The sequence below is a fragment of the Odocoileus virginianus genome, chromosome 4 (assembly GCF_023699985.2).
Source record: "Odocoileus virginianus isolate 20LAN1187 ecotype Illinois chromosome 4, Ovbor_1.2, whole genome shotgun sequence".
Lineage (NCBI taxonomy): Eukaryota > Metazoa > Chordata > Mammalia > Artiodactyla > Cervidae > Odocoileus > Odocoileus virginianus.
This window is the reverse complement of record NC_069677.1, coordinates 1,000,336-1,018,783: the sequence shown is the minus strand read 5'-3', so window position 1 is coordinate 1,018,783 and position 18,448 is coordinate 1,000,336. Positions and strand designations below refer to the sequence as shown.

Genomic DNA, 18,448 nt, shown 5'->3' with positions numbered 1-18,448 from the left:
TTCATCTAGAACTTAGATCACATATTCATTTGCATTTCTACATAAGATTCAATTTTAGGTATTTGTGTCTTTAAATTTATAAAATTCCTTTTTCTTGTACAAATGCCCCTGAAATGTTTTCTCTTTCTTTTTCAATTTAACTATTAGGCAATGTGATAGGTATAGTTACTTGTTATTAGTTATAATTTATACTTCATAATTCAAATTACATTAGTTAAAATTTGATCATTTTTTAACATCCTACAGATCCTCTTGATAAAATCTGTAATTTTTTTTCTGGAAGTATTTACTAACAGATAAGAGGAATCCTCTAAAATCAGATTAAAAAGAAAGCCCTGGGCTCAAAAAATAGCTACTTGTCCTGTGAACCTTCAACTTTTGTGTTCAGCAATGAATCTTGGAAAATAAGAATCTATCTACTTAAGTTACACTATGTAATATATTTCTTTGCAAACTAGAATTTTTTAATAGATTGATCTCATTTAATTATTATAGTCATATTTTGGATTATATTAATTTGAGCTTGAGTATAGTAACAATGTACATTTGAAAATAGTTTACAGCTCAATTTTTTAAACCTATTTTGAATTAACGAAGTTACACTCTATAGCATGAATGCACACACATTCATCTATATACATGTGTATACTAGTCATCCCAGAAAGGAAATGTTAGCCTATTTATTTTATGTACTTATGTACTATATGTTATTTAGTCAATTTTCATTATTTTTCATATGATTAAATTTAAGTTATAGTCATGTGAATTTATTAGAGTAGTCACTATCACTGGTGTGTCAGAATTTCACTAGCATGTCAGAATTTTAAACATCTTGTCTTTTAGCATCAAGGAAGAGGCCTATGGCTTCCTGGTGTCTCAGTGGTAGAGAATCTGCCTGGCAATGTAGGAGACAGGGATTTGACCCCTGGGTGAGGAAGATCCCCTGGAGGAGGGCATGGCCACCCACTCTGGTAGTCTTGTCTGGGAAATCCCATGGACAGAGAAGCCTGGCGGGCTAGAGTCAATAGGGTCAAAAAAGAGTTGGACATGACGTGGTGACTAAACAACAACAGCAAGAGGCTATGTGATCCTTTTACCGTATTGAGACAACAAATTGAACAGGCTTTGGGAGTACAAAGATAACATACAGACCTCCTTTCATATTATAATGTTGATTTAGTTTTAGCAGGAGAGAGGAAAATGAAATTATTTAGGAAGCTCCTTTGCTCCTTGGTGGTGGTTTAGTCACTAAGTCTGTCCGACTGTTGTGACATCTTGGACTGTAGCCTGCCAGGCTCCTCTGTCCATAGGATTCTCTAGGCAAGAGTACTGGAGTGGGTTGCCATTTCCTTCTCCAGAGGATCTTCCTGATCCAGGAATTGAACCTGGGTCTCCTGCATTGCAGGCAGATTCTTTTTTTTTTTTTTGCAGGCAGATTCTTTAATGACTGAGCTACGAGGGAAACCTATAGTACTCAAATTGAAAGTTCAACTTTATTTTCTATTGAAAACAAAATTAAATAAAATTAATGTGCTTTCAGGGTTTTCCTAGGAAAATTAAATTATTAGCTTAGAGTATGAGAATTTTCACGTAATTTAAAAATAAGGTTACATTAGTAATACATTAAAAAACTCTGTTTTGGCATAAAATTTAGCTACTAAGGGTATGGGTTTAAAAAATATATTCATTTCATTGCTTACATCCCCCCACCTGCCCACCGCCAGCCCATGGTTACTTTGTTTCACTTCTTTTCCTTAGCCACTTACCCACAGACATTCCTTTGGTTATGACTGCAGAAAGCGGGCCAACTTACAACTTCTGGAAAGCAATACCGTGATGTACATAGCTGGGAACCAGCTGATTTTTCTGAATTTGAAAACCAAAGAACAGACCTACTTGCGAAGTAGCAGTGGAATAGGAATTGGTGTCATTGGGGTATGCTTTTGGTAATTTAGGAAAAAAATCCAACTGTGTGTTCGTTTGAAGTCTTATGGAATTTCATGAAGTGCAAAGTAATCTTTATTCTAAGGCATTTTCAATTCGTGATTACAACCACTGCATTCACTGACTTTAGCTCCATGCAATATTATACTATTTATATTGATATTAATAATATTGTCATCTCATTTTGCAGATAAGAAAATGCGGCTAATAGAGGTTGAGTGACTTTCCTAGAGTCTTGCAGGTTTTTTCCATTAAATGCTATGTTGCCATTCTGCAAAATTACTAAGATGAATAACATGAGTGGTAATTCATGTAATAATTAGAGCTAAATGCCAGATAAAATGCAAGTATAGAGCTGAACATTAGGAGATGAAGTATAATTGTCTATTCAATAATTTCAAGTAGTCGACAAAAAAATGTGTGATTTCAAGTCTGTCTCTTCCTTCCTCCCAGGTGTCTGTGTCCATTAGTCATTTTCTCTCTTGTATCTTCACCCTCTACTTCCTTGGGCATCCTTAGCATGAAAGCATACTATTAAATCAACTTGTTCTCATTTTAAAAGGCCCCTCTCTGGGACTTCACTGGGGGTCCACTGGTTACCCTCGTTGTGGAATTAAGGTCCTGAAAGCCTCAAGCCCTGATTAAAAAAAAAACAAACAACCCTTTCTAACCATACATTCTCTTTACCTGCTGACTTTTAAAAATATATAATTAAAAAGGTGTACTTTTGTCTATGCTGGGTCTTCGTTGCTGCATGGGCTTTTCTGTAGTTGCAGAGAGCAGGAGCTACTCTCTAATTGTGTTGTGTGGGCTTCTCATTGTGGTGGCTTCTCCTGTTGCAGGGCACAGACTCTAGGGCACCTGGGCTTCAGTAGTTGTGGCTCCCTGGCTCTAGAGCACAGGCTCAAGAGTTGTGACACATGGATTTAGTTGCTCTGTGGCATGTGGGATCTTCCTGGGTCAGAGGTTGAACTCGTTTCTTCTGCATGGGTAGGCAGATTCTTTACCACTGAGCCACCAGAGAAGCCCTACCCCCTGATTTTTGATCTTTCCCTCAAAGCTGAACTTCTGCTGTCTTCTTCCTATCACCTCACTAAGATGGCCAATGACCCTATTAGTGGCCACATCAAAATAATACCTTTCTAACTATCTTACCTGACCTCTGAATAGCAATGGCTTTTCGCTTGGTTGTTTCTCTACCCTGTGCTCCTTAAAATAGGCGTCCCAGATTTGTTCTTACCGGTAACAGGCAGCCTTAGGGGTCCTCTCAGTGTCACTGGTGTCAGGAGAAGGGCATCTGTTGAGATTAATCTGTGAGAGACCTCACAGGGAAAGGGAAAGGAGGAGAAATGGGCAGGATGTGGGGCTCATACAAGCGGCAGTTCCCTATGAGATGCTCAAGAGGGTTTCTAGAGGGATCGTGATCCGAACATCTAATCCTTCCCTTGTGCTTCCTACTGGTTGTGAGCAGACCAGACAGAGCTAGTGCAGAGCCTGCTGTGCAGAAATGGATGTAAACTTACTGAAATTGTGAAAGATACAATATTTCTAAGTCAGATGCAAAGGAAATACAAAAATATTCCCTGGATAAACTATTTGTGTCAATGAACAAAAATAACAGGAGTGAACATACGATTCCACCCAATGTATATGGCTATCATTTGAAATATTGAGATATTTATTGCTGGTTAGGTGAAATTTAAAAAATTGTGACACAGCTTACTCTGAGACATGAATTTTCTATTCATGAAGGTAGGTTGATTTATATTCAAGGTAAACACTCTGACTTAGTTGGTTTCAAACAGCGGTCCCCAGATTCAGCAGCACCAGCATAACCTGGGAAACTGATAGAAATGTAAATACACAATCTCAGATCTCAGCCCCAATTTACTGACTTAGACACTCCAGTGTTAAAGCTTGAGGTCTATGCTTTAATAAGCCCTTCTTGTGATTCTGATGCCTGCTAAAGATTGAGACCTACCATTCTAGCTCTTCAGATGGCAGTTTAAAAAATTGTAGTTAAACATGACTCTATTAATGAAAGTAAAACTTAAGTGTGTACCCTTCTAGTTCTCAGTTTAAATTATATCCACTATCAAGTATTTAGTAGATGTCCAGCTTTGAGTTTTCTGTTGGAGTGGATCCTAATAAACCAATTATAAAGTAACAGGTTCTAAATACTTATTAATGTAACTATTTATGTGAATATCTCCCTTTTAATACTTTAGTGGCCTTTTGTTTTTTATAGGTTCACCCTGATAAAACTTATTTCACAGTAGCAGAAAAAGGAGTTTTCCCAAAGATAATCATTTATGAATATCCTTCAATGAGGCCCTATAGAATCCTTCAAGGTGAGTCTTAGAATCTTTAAAATATCGCATGTTTAAGGTGAACAGAATTCTCAAGATGACCTCACATTACTGTAGCAGTCAGGGTCTGCCAGAGAAACAGAACTGGTCGGAGAGAGAAGAGAGATATTTTTGAAGGAATTGGCTTATATATTTGGGGGCTGGCAGATCTGAAGTTTGTAGGGCACGCTCACAGTATGGAAATTCTTGGGCAGGAATTGATTCTATGTCTTCAGGCAGAATTTCTTCTTCCTGGGAAGAAGAACTGGGAAACCCCAGTTCTGCTTCTAGGTGCTTTCAGCTGATGGGATGAGGCCCACTCAGGTTATTAAGGATGATCTCCTTTTTGGTTCTTTCTTAGGATTTTCATCTCTTTGCAACATTGCTCTTAATGTTGGCTACTTTATCCGTTAGAGCCCTTAGCGTGTTAATTGTAGTTATTTTAAATTCCAGTCTGATAATTCCAGGATCTATGCCATGTGTGGTTGTGATGAATGCTTTATCTCTTCAAGTTGTCTTTTTTTTTTTTTTTTTGGTATGCCTTGACATTATTTCTGAATAGCAAGACATGATGTATTGGATAAAAAGAACTGTGGTAAACAGGCGTTTGGTAACCTGGTGGTAGATTGCAGGGGAAGGAAAGAATTCTTTAGTACTATGATTAGGTCTCATTTTTTTGGTGAGCCTATGCCTCTGAACTGTGAACTTCACAAACATTTCTCAGCATTTTCTCCCAGCTTAGGTGGGAGAGGATGGCTAGAGTGGGCTGGGTTGGATATTTCCTTCTGCAGGGCAATTCAGTTCAGTTCAGTCGCTCAGTCGTGTCTGACTCTTTGCGACCCCATGAATCACAGCACACCAGGCCTCCCTGTCCATTACCAACTCCCGGAGTTTGCTCAAACTCATGCCCATCGACTCGGTGATGCCATCCAGCCATCTCATCCTCTGTCATCCCCTTCTCCTCCTGCCCCCAATCACCCCCAGCATCAGGGTCTTTTCCAATGAATCAACTCTTCGCATGAGGTGGCCAAAGTATTGGAGTTTCAGCTTCAGCATCAGTCCTTCCAATGAACACCCAGGACTGATCTCCTTCAGGATGGACTGGTTGGATCTCCTTGTAGTCCAAGGGACTCTCAAGAGTCTTCTCTAGCACCACAGTTCAAAAGCATCCATTATTCGGTGCTCAGCTTTCTTCACAGTCCAACTCTCACATCCGTACATGACTACTGAAAAAACCATAGCCTTGACTAGACGGACCTTTGTTGGCAAAGTAATGTCTCTGCTTTTTAATATGCTATCCAGGTTGGTCATAACTTTCCTTCCAAGGAGTAAGTGTCTTAATTTCATGGCTGCAGTCACCATCTGCAGTGATTTTGGAGCCCCCCAAAATAAAGTCTGACACTGTTTCCACTGTCTCCCCATCTATTTCCCATGAAATGATGGGACCAGATGCCAAGATCTTAGTTTTCTGAATGTTTAAGCTTTAAGCCAACTTTTTCACTCTCCTCTTTCACTTTCATCAAGAGGCTTTTTAGTTCCTCTTCACTTTCTGCCATAAGGATGGTGTCATCTGCATATCTGAGGTTATTGATATTTCTCCTGGCAATCTTGATTCCAGCTTGTGCTTCTTCCAGGCCAGCATTTCTCATGATATACTCTGCATATAAGTTAAATAAGCATGGTGACAATATACAGCCTTGACAAACTCCTTTTCCTATTTGGAACCAGTCTGTTGTTCCATGTCCAGTTCTAACTGTTGCTTCCTGACCTGCATACAGAAGCAGAAGATATTCAGAAGAGGTGGCAAGAATACACAGAAGAACTGTACAAAAAAGATCTTCACGACCCAGATAATCACAATGGTGTGATCACTCACCTAGAGCCAGACATCCTGGAATGTGAAGTCAAGTGGGCCTTGGAAAGCATCACTACAAACAAAGCTAGTGGATTTGATGGAATTCTAGTTGACCTATTTTAAATCCTGAAAGTTGATGCTGTGAAAGTGCTGCACTCAATATGCCAGCAAATTTGGAAAACTCAGCAGTGGCCACAGGACTGGAAAAGGTCAGTTTTCATTCCAATCCCTAAGAAAGGCAATCCCAAAGAATGCTCAAACTACTGCACAATTGCACTCATCTCACATGCTAGTAAAGTAATGCTCAAAATTCTCCAAGCCAGGCTTCAGCAGTACGTGAACTTCCAGATGTTCAAGCTAGTTTTACAAAAGGCAGAGGAACCAGAGATCAAATTGCCAACATCCGCTGGATCATCAAAAAGGCAAGAGAGTTCCAGAAAAATATCTATTTCTGCTTTATTGACTACGAGAAAGCCTTCAACTGTGTGGATCACAATAAACTGTGGAAAATTCTGAAAGAGATGGGAATACCAGACCACCTGACCTGCCTCTTGAGAAACCTGTATGCAGGGCAGTTAGGCTGCTGATAAACCCCAGCTGTTCAGGCTCTGGTTAATTAGTTAATGAGTTTCCCCTGAGGCCAGACCTTATTAAGATCAGAGGACCTGGGGTATTTCAAAATGGCTCCTTTCTCCCTCCCTCTGCTGGAAGCCCAGAGATGTTTTTCTGGATATTTTTAGTTTAGAAATCTAGTCAAGCTCCTGGAGATAAATCTCACAGTATTGTTGGGGCCACCTTGTGACTGGTTCCCCTGGAGTTTTTAATTCTCAGACCTGTCCACACTGAGTCTCCTGCAATCAGAGTTCAGGTTTTATTGTCCTGAGTGGTTCCTCAAGCTGTTTTGGCTGTTTCTGCTTGGAAGTCTCTGCTGTGGTGACTTGAGTATCTCTATATTTTCCCGTCAGTCTCTCCGTTCTCAGGGGCAAGGCTTTTCCCCGGTTTCTTCCCTCTCTTACAGATTCAAGAAGAGCTGTTGATTTTTTCATCTTTTCAGCTTTTTACTTGTTGTTAGGATGGAATGGTAACTTCTTAGCTCCTCACATGCATAAGCAGAAACCAAGAGTCATCATTTTTATTTTGGGAACAATTCAGTGGCAGATTTTAAGTTGACTTCTCTCTGCTGTCTAACATGTTTTTGTTAGTCATGTTGTCTAACATGCCTTTCCTGCTTCATAAAATAGAATATATTCTTAATGTATTTTTCTCAGGCAAAATGTGGTTAAGACTTCTTCACCCTTACCCCTTCCCTCCGTATCATATAATATATTCTCTAGCCAGAGGTGATGAATGGTTTTGAAATTGTATCTTTAGGGGATTCTTGACATTCTTCCACCAATGCACATCACTATGGGTGTTCTCTCTTGCCTTTTTATTTTTGAAATAATACAGTTTTGAAAATGAAATTCTGTCTCTGTTATTAGACTCCCATTCATCTCCTCATCATTTCAGATGGAACTGATTTGGCCTATGCATACGTGGACTTTAACTTCGATGGTACCCTGCTGGCTTCTGTTGGTGGCAGCCCTGATCACACCCTGACCATCTGGAACTGGAAAGAAGAGAAGCCTCTACTGAGGACAAAAGCTTTCTCCCAGGAAGTTTTTAAGGTTACTTTCAATCCTGAAGATGACGAGCAGCTCACTACCTCAGGATCAGGCCACATCAAGTAGGTTGTGCACATGATACAGATGCTAGTCTTTTATTGTTAGGATCTTTTCTAAGAGGTTTGATCATCTGGAGATTACTTTTGCTGATGTTAACATTAGGATACTTTTTAAATGCGTTACATTGAAAATAACTCTAGTGCAACTTTTCTAGTTGGTTATGGAGATTTTATTACTGAAAACAGCATAGATAAAAGAAGGGCTTTGAATTTAGCCTTCTGCCTTCTTATAGGCTTCACTTCCTGAGAGAGTTTGTGTAATATCTTACTAACATTGATTGGCGTGCTGTGTCCAAGTTCATACTGTGCTTTCAGATTGACTATTCAGTGTGTCGAAGTGATTCTGTATGATGGACAAGTCATTTTGATGTTTCTGAACTCAGTCTTCACTTGTGAATTGAGAGTTATAACAGAGAGTTATATTCTTGACACCTGACTCTTAATACTAAATGGTAGCAGAGCCTATTCTTGACCTCTGATATCTGGGTATTTTCACTGTATCACACACTGTTGTTTGTTCAGGATGGAATGATTTTGTCTTTTATTTAACAACCTTCTGGCACTACTCTCAAGTTGCCCATAACTTGCTTCCAGTATCTCTTTATGAGAAATAATCTATCCTAAATTCTTTATATTCCAACTTAAAACTGGTCTTTTTAAAATATAAAATAATTGAACAGATTTTTGAATCTTGAGAAGTCTCAGCTAGCTCTCTGCTAACTATAGGTTGAAAAATCTTAATTTTCCCATTGCTTACTAAAGTGTATATTTTCTATGTACTATATCTTTGGAGAAAGGCTTTAAAGGATTTCATGTGTGATGTGGTATAAAAAGAAATGTAGAGGAAATGGAAACATATGATCAAAGACCTACCATAGCCTCTGAGAAGGATGTTGATTGTTTAGGCTCTTGGCTTCATATTATTAACTTGTTAATACTGTCCATTATCTATTTTATATCCAGTTAGTAGATCAGATTCTTTTCTCAACATAATTTTCTTCATTCCAACTATTCATTTGTTTAGGTTATAAACAAGAAGATATTAGTAACTTAATATTTATTGATTTTATGTGGTAGACACTCTTCCAAGAGTTTTTCTTCAACAGTTTCACAAGGTTGGTGCAAATAATATTCTCATTTTACACATAAGAGAATGAAGATACATATGTGATCAAGAAAATTACACAAAGTCACACAGCAAGTAAATTAGAAATTTTGGAAAATATTTACATCCTCTAAAGCAGTACTATGTAGTAGAACTTTCTTCCAGGGTGGGAGTGTCCTGTGCTGGTCAGTCTAGAGACACTGGCCATGTGCAGCTACTGAATTCTTGAAACTGGTTGGTCTGAATAAAACACTAATTTTTAAATTTTATTTTATATTAATTACTTTAAATCTAAATAAAAATAATCAAACATATGGCTATTGCATAGGACAACACAACTCTAAAATGTAAGATTGACTCCAGTATCCTTGCCTGGGAAATCCCATGGATGGAGGAGCCTGGTGGGCCACAGTTCACAGGGTCGCAAAGAGTCGGACACGACTGAGTGACTTAAAAAAAAAAAAAAAAAGTAAGATTGACAAAGGCAGGAAACTTTTTCTTTTTGGACTACTTTGCTTGATGCCGAATTCATGTTGCCTAGAGCTTTGCCTGACAGGTAGTTGATGCTTAAAACAAATTAACTGAATGAATAGATAAATGAACTAATATGTGACTTTTAAATATGTAAATGATTGACATTAAAGTTAAAGTAAGATTTCTTTTAGGTACATTCAATCTTTCATTGTTTGCAGGTTCTGGGAAATGGCTCTAACATTCACTGGCCTCAAACTTCAGGGTTCATTGGGTCGATTTGGCAAAACAGCCACAACTGATATAGAAGGTTACATGGAGCTCCCGGATGGGAAGGTGAGTACAGTTGCTATTCTACAATAATGAAATTAATGAAATGAAGTGATGTACATGTATGAAAGCATGCTATTCAGTCTAAAAAGCATTGCCAATATTGTCAATAACAGATACTATAATTGTAAATATAATGAGCCTTTAATTTTGCCTTTTTAGATTATCAGTTTTAATTCTGTGAAACTAGTCCACATGTACATATCATTTTGTCTTTACTAAATATTATATGTACATAGAAAGTATGCAGGCATTTTCATATATTAATGTAGTGACATACTTGTCATTTTTAATTTTAATTATGTCATGGAGTTGCAATGTCTATAGTGTTTATCTCCCTCCTGTCGTCTTCACCATTATGCTTCAAGAGGATTTACTGGGTCAAAGGTTATATACAGTCTTGCAGCTTTTGTTTTTATCACCAGATTATTGCAGAGTGTCAGACAAGAATAAGTGACTATTACTTATTCACTCACTCACTATTATTCAGGAAGATTGAGACACTTTATAGTGATATCTGCAACATTGCAGTTGTTTTTTTTAAAAAGCTTTTAATTTTGTATTGGGGTATAGTCGATTAACAATGTGAAAGTTTCAGGTGAACAGCGAAGGAACTCAGCCATACATATAAATGTATCCACTCTCCCCCAAACTACCCTTCTATCTAGGCTGCCTTGTAACATTGAGCAGAATTCCATGTGCTATACAGAATTCCAACAAAGTAGGCTGCTGTTGGTTATCCATTTTAAAAATAGCACTGCAACATTGCAATTTAAATCTTTTAGTTTAGCCTTTTCTTCTTATAAAACTTATAGACATTTTGCCTGTAGGATAAATTTTCCATTAATATTGTATTTGGCTTCTTGGTAGGTTGAGTTGTGGGCTTCCCAGGTGGTTCTAGTGGTAAAGAACCCACCTGCCAATGCAGGAGACATAAGAGATGTGGGTTATATTAGTATTTGTGATCATCTCAAGTATAAGAAAGTGCCAATATACAAATACTACTCTGAGAAACCAAATAGTCAATGCCTAGTGGAAAATTATCAATTTGAAATAATAATGTATGGGAGGAAATAAAAAGCCTTGGATGCTGGCTAAATCATTAATTATATATCTAAACCTATAAGATGATGATAAATCATTCTAGCTTCAAATTCTACTAAGAATTAGGCTAAGATCAGTTCAGTTCAGTCGCTCAGTCGTGTCTTACTTTGCGACCCCATGAATTGCAGCACGCCAGGCCTCCCTTTCCATCACCAACTCCCGGAGTTTACTCAAACTCATGCCCATCAACTCGGTGATGCCATCCAGCCATCTCATCCTCTGTCGTCCCCTTCTCCTCCTGCCCCCAACCACTCCCACCATAAGGGTCTTTTCCAATGAGTCAGCTCTTCCCATGAGGTGGCCAAAGTATTGGAGTTTCAGCTTCAGCATCAGTCCTTCCAATGAACACCCAGGACTGATCTCCTTTAGGATGGACTGGTTGGATCTCCTTGCACTCCAAGGGACTCTCAAGAGTCTTCTCCAGCACCGCAGTTCAAAAGCAACCATTTTCAGCGCTCAGCTTTCTTCACAGTCCAACTCTCACATCCATACATGACTACTGGAAAAACCATAGCCTTGACTAGACGGACCTTTGTTGGCAAAGTAATGTCTCTGCTTTTTAATATGCTATCCAGGTTGGTAATAACATTCCTTCCAAGGAGTAAGCATCTGTTAATTTCATGGCTGCAGTCACCATCTGCAGTGATTTTGGAGCCCCCAAAAATAAAGTCTGACACGGCTTTCACTGTTTCCCCGTCTATTTGCCATGAGGTGATGGGACCAGATGCCATGGTCTTAGTTTTCTAAATGTTAAGCTTTAAGCCAATTTTTTTCACTCTCCTCTTTCACTTTCATCAAGAGGCTCTTTAGTTCCTCTTCACTTTCTGCCATAAGGGTGGTGTCATCTGTGTATCTGGGGTTATTGATATTTCTCCCAGCAATCTTGATTCCAGCTTGTGCTTCTTCCAGCCCAGTGTTTCTCATGATGTACTCTGCATATAAGTTAAATAAGCAGGGTGACAATATACAGCCTTGACATACTCCTTTTCCTATTTGGCACCAGTCTGTTGTTCCATGTCCAGTTCTAACTGTTGCTTCCTGGCCTGCATATAGGTTTCTCAAGAGGTGAGTCAGGTGGTCTGGTATTCCCATCTCTTTCAGCATTTTCCACAGTTTATTGTGATCCACACAGTCAAAGGCTTTGGCATAGTCAATAAAGCAGAAATAGATGTTTTTCTGGAACTCTCTTGCTTTTTTGATGATCCAGTGGATGTTGGCCATTTGGTCTCTGGCTCCTCTGCCTTTTGTAAAACCAGCTTGAACATCTGGAAGTTCACGGTTCACGTATTGCTGAGGGCTGACAGAATGTGGTCCACTGGAGAAGGGAATGGCAAACCACTTCAGTATTCTTGCCTTGAGAACCCCATGAACAGTATGAAAAGGCAAAATGATAGGATACTGAAAGAGGAACTCCCCAGATCAGTAGGTGCCCAATATGCTACTGGAGATCAGTGGAGAAATAACTCCAGAAAGAATGAAGAGATGGAGACAAAGCAAAAACAATACCCAGTTGTGGATGTGACTGGTGATAGAAGCAAGGTCCAATGCTGTAAAGAGCAATATTGCATAGGAACCTGGAATGTTAGGTCCATGAATCAAGCAAAATGGAAGTGGTCAAACAGGAGATGGCAAGAGTGAATGTCGACATTCTAGGAATCAGCAAACTAAAATGGACTGGAATGGGTGAATTTAACTCAGATGACCATTATATCTACTACTGTGGGCAGGAATCCCTTAGAAGAAATGGAGAAGCCATCATGGTCAACAAGAGAGTCCAAAATGCAGTACTTGGATGCAATCTCAAAAATGACAGAATGATCTCTATTCATTTCCAAGGCAAACCATTCGATATCATGGTAATCCAAGCCTATGCCCCAACCAGTAACACTGAAGAAGCTGAAGTTGAATGGTTCTATGAAGACCTACAAGACCTTTTAGAACTAACACCCAAAAAAGATGTCCTTTTCATTCTAGGGGACTGGAATGCCAAAGTAGGAAGTCAAGAAACACCTGGAGTAACAGGCAAATTTGGCCTTGGAGTATGGAATGAAGCAGGGCAAAGGCTAATAGAGTTTTGCCAATAGAACACACTGGTCATAGCAAACACCCTCTTCCAACAGCACAAGAGAAGACTCTACACATGGACATCACCAGATGGTCAACACCGAAATCAGACTGATTATTTTCTTTGCAGCCAAAGAGGCAGCGTTAGTTGAGGGTCTGGTTTAGAACCCTGACTCCTGGGTAATTTGGGGCAAGGTAATTAATAATGCTTCAGGCTTTTTTTTTTTTACCTTGTAAGATGGGGGATAATAATAGGACTTCCATTGGCCCTGTGGTTTCTTTGTGCCAATGAGAAAAACTGTGCCCAACCTGTACAACTGCACATGGTATCCTCGATAAATGTACCTAGTTAATATGGTTTTTAGGATTAAAGAATAGTATGTGTTAAGTGCTCAAGTAGTGCTTGTCATGGAGTCAATATTCAATTAGTATTACTTACTATGTAATACTAGTTCGATATCTTAAGAGTTGGTGTTTGGTGCTATATATTTTGGGATGTGCTAGATTAAATGCATTAAGTGAGGTGGTTTCAGGTGATTGTCCTTGTTTGAAACTGGATATTGTTCTGTTATAATTTGCAGTAGTGGCCTCACAATTTATCAAACATCTTATAACATTTGATTATTATCACTCTCATCTATCAAGAACTTTAAACATATCTCTAAATTTTGACCCAGTAGTTCCACTCCTGGGTTATGTCCTTAAGAGATGTACAAAGAAATCTGCAGATGTGTTTGAAAATTTAACCACCAACATACTGCCTGACATCATTATGTAAAACTACATATTGTGATAAGTGGTTGTTTCTGGGGTAGTGAATTTTCTTTGCTGTATTTTCTTATTTTAAAAGTTGAAAAATTAATTTTCATAGCCAGGAAAAATCTTTAAACATTTCTCACAAGCTATTTGAGGCAAATATACATGTTTTTCTGTCTCATGTACATTCTTTCCTTTCCTCACACCTGCCAGGTGCTCTCAGGGTCAGAATGGGGCAACATGCTGCTTTGGGAAGGAGGCCACATCAAAGTGGAGTTGAGTCGAGCTGCAGGCAAGCCTTGTCACCAGGGTCCCATTAACCAGATAATGCTGGACGAGGGTGAAGTCATCACCATTGGGTCAGATGGATGTGTTAGGGTAAGTTTTCTTTAAACTTGAACAGTAGCACCTGCATCAAAGTCTTGTAGGTGATCCTATGGGTTTTATCAGATTTTTATTTCTCACAAAGATCACTTGAAGAAGATCAGTGGTCATTTACTCCCAGGGCCAACTCATTTTAAATAATGTTTCTCTTGTGGTAGATTTATAGTCGCTAATTCATGTCTGACTCTTCGTCACCACCTTGGACTGTAGCATGCCAGGCTCCTCTGTCCTCCACTATTGCCTGGAGTTTGCTCAAACTCATGTCCATTGAGTAGGTGATGCTGTCTAACCACCTCATCCTCTGCCACCCTCTTCTCCCTTGGCCTTCAGTCTTTTCCCAGTATCAGGGTCTTTTCTAATGAGTCGGCTCTTCTCATCAGGTTAAGTGTTATAGCTTCAGCATCAGTCCTTCCAGTGAATATTCAGGGTTGATTTTCTTTAGTACTGACTGGTTTGATCTCCTTGCAATCCAAGGGACTCTAAAGAGTCTTCTCCAGGACCACAGTTCGAAAGCATCAACTCTTTGGTGCTCAGCCTTCTTTATGTCTTTGTAAATTCTAGTTAACATTCATTAATATCTTGCCACTGAAATTTTCTGAGGGGACCTTTTGTTATTTTGATTCTGTTGTTGAAATAGTAGCTTCGGAAAATGAATTAGCACAATATTAACAGTGGACTCCAATGTCCTTCCAAAGTGCCTATTATAAATTGGTCATTTTCTAGGGACAACAAGGCCAAACATTTATTTATTTATTTATTTTTACTGATTTTACCAATTAGAAATACACAGGTGAGCTGATGGGGTTTTCCAATGGATGCTCCCCTCCCGTTACCCCCATACTAATGAACTTGCTTGTCCTCACCTGTGGACACCATCCTGTCCACAGGACTAATTTGGGACACTGCTTCTGCATCTTGGTCTTTCTGGCTGTTGTCACACCTCTTCTCCCACCCCCCATGTGTAGTTACCCTGCTGTTGCTGGCCAACCTGCAGTCTTCTGGTTTACTTTGTGGTCCCCTCAGTATGTTTCTTCTGGGGCCTTTCATAAGAAAATATTCTTAAGGTAGTATTCTCGGGACATTCTTTAGGAAGTGGTATTATCAGAAGTAAGACCATTTTTTCCCCCCAACCATCTGGTTACTCTGACACTTACTGAGCTTACTTACTGAGCTTACTGGCTCAGACAATATATTAAAGCCATGTCTTCCAGTTTGTCCTCTTACCATTGGCTCTTTGAACCCTGTTAAGTTTAATTTTGTTCTGTTGTATTCATTTCTCTGAGAATCTTTTATGTCCTTTATTATGTTATACAATACATTCACTATCCTTCCAAAGCATATGTCACCCCCAAATACATCAAAATACCAAGGGGAGGAAAACTTCAAGAGAAGTTGGATACTTCACAGAGAATTCCTTCATGGCCATCACTAATGTCTAAGCTTGCTTCCCCTTTGCAAAGCCCATCCTCATCTCTTCAGTGTTTTATATTGTAAATCTCTACCTCTAGCCCTTTAGGAAAAACCCACTCCAACTCCCAGGAGTTAGTCTGACCCTAGGACCTGGGACTCTCCTCCACGAGAGTACTCAATGGGACAACACCGGTCCTTCCCAAGTCTGAGTTGCTGAGTCTAGGATGATGTAGCAGGATGTGTCTGCAGAACCATCCAGCCTGGGCTTTGGCATCTCCCAGAGGACGTCCCTCTGAGTTTCTCTACCACATTAAAAACTGCTCCCTCCTTCTTCCCCAGTGCTCTTCTGGTCTCCTATCTTAAGAACAACAGTCATTACCTGAATAGTACAGTCTAAATACAAGATAAGGAAGAGAAACATTATCTCATGAAGATATTACCTACATCTTTTTTTTCCCCCCTGCTTAATGAAGATTGTGCTTGAATCATTCAGCAAGAAGGTCTGTGTCTCCTTTCTAGGGTCCCACGGGTCTAATATAATACAAGTCTTGTCATAATGTTTCAGTGAATGACTGAACCATTTATTCCTTACAGTCACTTTATATGCAGAAAGACCTGATAGAAACTTTGAAATAAAGTTTACTTTGGGCAAATTAGAATTCTTATTCAGGATGGACTTTTTCTCACTAATCTCCATAAATAAAAGGAAATTATGATAATTCATTATTTCTCAGAGTAAAATCTCAGAGGTTAGGTTTTGTCTAGTGTTTTAATTATATCTACTCATCATTAATTTTCATGAAATAAGAAATGACTTGAAAAAATTGGGGTCTTTCCTGGCGTAGAAAATATATATCCATTCTGATTTAGAAAATATATATTCGGAAACTGCTGATTCATTATGGTATTTTCTTATTTTTTAAGATATGGGATTTTGAGACTATAGACACTGCTGATGTTATAGATGAGACTGGATTACTAGAGATAGAGCCCATTAATGAACTTCAAGTAGATAAGAACGTCAAACTCTTCTTTATGATAAAAATGAATGAAGTTGGAAATAACTTTTGGTTGGCTCAGGTAAGATACACCATTTTCTCTTTGCTCTTTAAAGTTATCTGGATATAAAATTAACATAGTATTATACTTCACTGTCACTGTAAGTCCACAGAACTATCGAGACTGCTATTGATAGTATAATGAAGAGTTCCCTGAATTCTGATATTTAGAAGTGAAGTGAAGTGAAAGTCACTCAGTTATGTCCAACTCTTTGCAACCCCATGGCCTATACAGTCCATGGAATCCTCCAGGCCAGAATACTGGAATGGATAGCCTTTCCCTTCTCCAGGGAATCTTCCCAACCAAGGTATTGAACCCAGGTCTCCCACATTGCAGGTGCATTCTTTACCAGCTGAGCCACAAGCGAAGCCCAGCAATACTGGAGTGGGTAGCCTATCCCTTCTCCAGTGGATCTTCCCAAGCCAGGAATCGAACTAGGGTCTCCTGCACTGCAGTTGGATTCTTTACTAACTGAGCTATCAGGGAAGCCTAATATTTAATTGACCTATATTTTATACATAGAAAACCAATTAGCATTTTTACTATGTTAAACTGACTACAAGGTTTATGAGATTGCTATATTATGTGGTTGCTATTATTAAATTTCAATCACACTTTAAAATATATGTAAGTGTTGGTATTGTTGGTCCTTTAAATCATAAAAAGAAAATCCTTTAATTTGATAAAATTTCAAAATGATGAACAATATATTATTATTTAATTTTTTAGGATTCCAATGGAGCCATATGGAAGCTTGACCTTAGCTTTTCAAACATTGTAAGTTGCCTGTTTTTCTCATTTGTTTCAAACTCTCATAGTAAAATGTTCATTATTCTTTTTTAAAAGATACTTTATCTTTCTCCATATTTGATCATTGTTCCCATCAAAAACTTGCTCAACATATCCAAAGAATTTATGTTGTGTCTGTCTTTCTCTCATTATGATTTTACATACAAAATTTTATATGAAAAAGATTCTATCTCATAAAAAACTTTACAAGAAAAGTGGCAAGAAATGGCCTAACATTTTATAGTGCTTTATAGTTTTCATAAACATTTAACATTTTAATGTATATTATCTCAAATAATCCTCTCAACTGTTGAATTTTGTAGGGAGGCAGTTGCCATCATCTCATTTTACTGATGTAGAAATAGAAACTGGCATTTGAAGTTACTTGCATCAAATCACACAGCTATCAAGTGCAAAGCCAGTATTCTCTTTCTCCTAATTCTGAACTTCAGCATTCTTGCTATCTTATAATGCCTTTTCTTATTTCTATTCAGATGAAGTCATACATGATATAGAATTCTATTTGTATTTCTTTAAACTTGGCTTTAATTCTATGTTAACCTGTCTTTGAGCTCTAATAGAATCTCTCTGTTATCAGACCCAAGATCCAGAATGCCTGTTCTCCTTCCATTCTGGAGCCATTGAAGCTTTGGCCGTCTCTCCTGTCACTTATCTCATGGCCACTACTGGCTTGGACTGTAAGTAAGAACTCATATCTGGCCTTTTGTGTTTTATTTTCAATACATTTTAAAATGTGTTTGATTAAGGCATTTGAGAATTTTCCCAGAAGGGAAGCCTCCTGATAATAATGAGGTAAGTTTTTGCAGAGGGGAAGGGCCTAGAATATAGTAGCCTTGGTTATTGTGAGACATAAAAGATATATCAATAAATTACTCATGAAAACACCATTCATCTTGGTATTCTCCACAGTAGTGCTTTTCCTTTTCCTTCCATGTCCTTTCTTTCTTCTTGACTTACAGTAAATCTATGTGGACTGTGAAAGGTAAAACTGACTCACTAGTCAATCAGCAGTTGTTTTCTTTAGTACATGTGTCTCTCAGTGTCTGTGGTGGTGGTGGGGTTGGTTCCAGGACTCCACTGATACC

The 18,448-nt window shown here is 38.5% G+C and overlaps 1 protein-coding gene across 7 annotated transcripts in view; it reads left to right on the top strand.

Annotated features, from left to right (window-relative positions):
- LOC110128743 (cilia- and flagella-associated protein 44) overlaps positions 1-18,448 on the top strand; it is a 148,611-nt gene that overhangs the window by 18,999 nt on the left and 111,164 nt on the right. For all 7 annotated transcript variants that reach the window (XR_011487194.1, XM_070465929.1, XM_070465927.1 and 4 more), the window contains exons 5-12: positions 1,773-1,935; positions 4,193-4,295; positions 7,657-7,873; positions 9,668-9,782; positions 13,914-14,078; positions 16,419-16,574; positions 17,283-17,330; positions 17,941-18,040. Coding sequence is in view for 6 of the 7 variants with exons in the window: in XM_070465929.1 (XP_070322030.1) it covers positions 1,773-1,935; positions 4,193-4,295; positions 7,657-7,873; positions 9,668-9,782; positions 13,914-14,078; positions 16,419-16,574; positions 17,283-17,330; positions 17,941-18,040 (1,067 nt within the window). In the remaining variant the exon portion in view is untranslated. The remainder of the gene's footprint in view (positions 1-1,772; positions 1,936-4,192; positions 4,296-7,656; positions 7,874-9,667; positions 9,783-13,913; positions 14,079-16,418; positions 16,575-17,282; positions 17,331-17,940; positions 18,041-18,448) is intronic.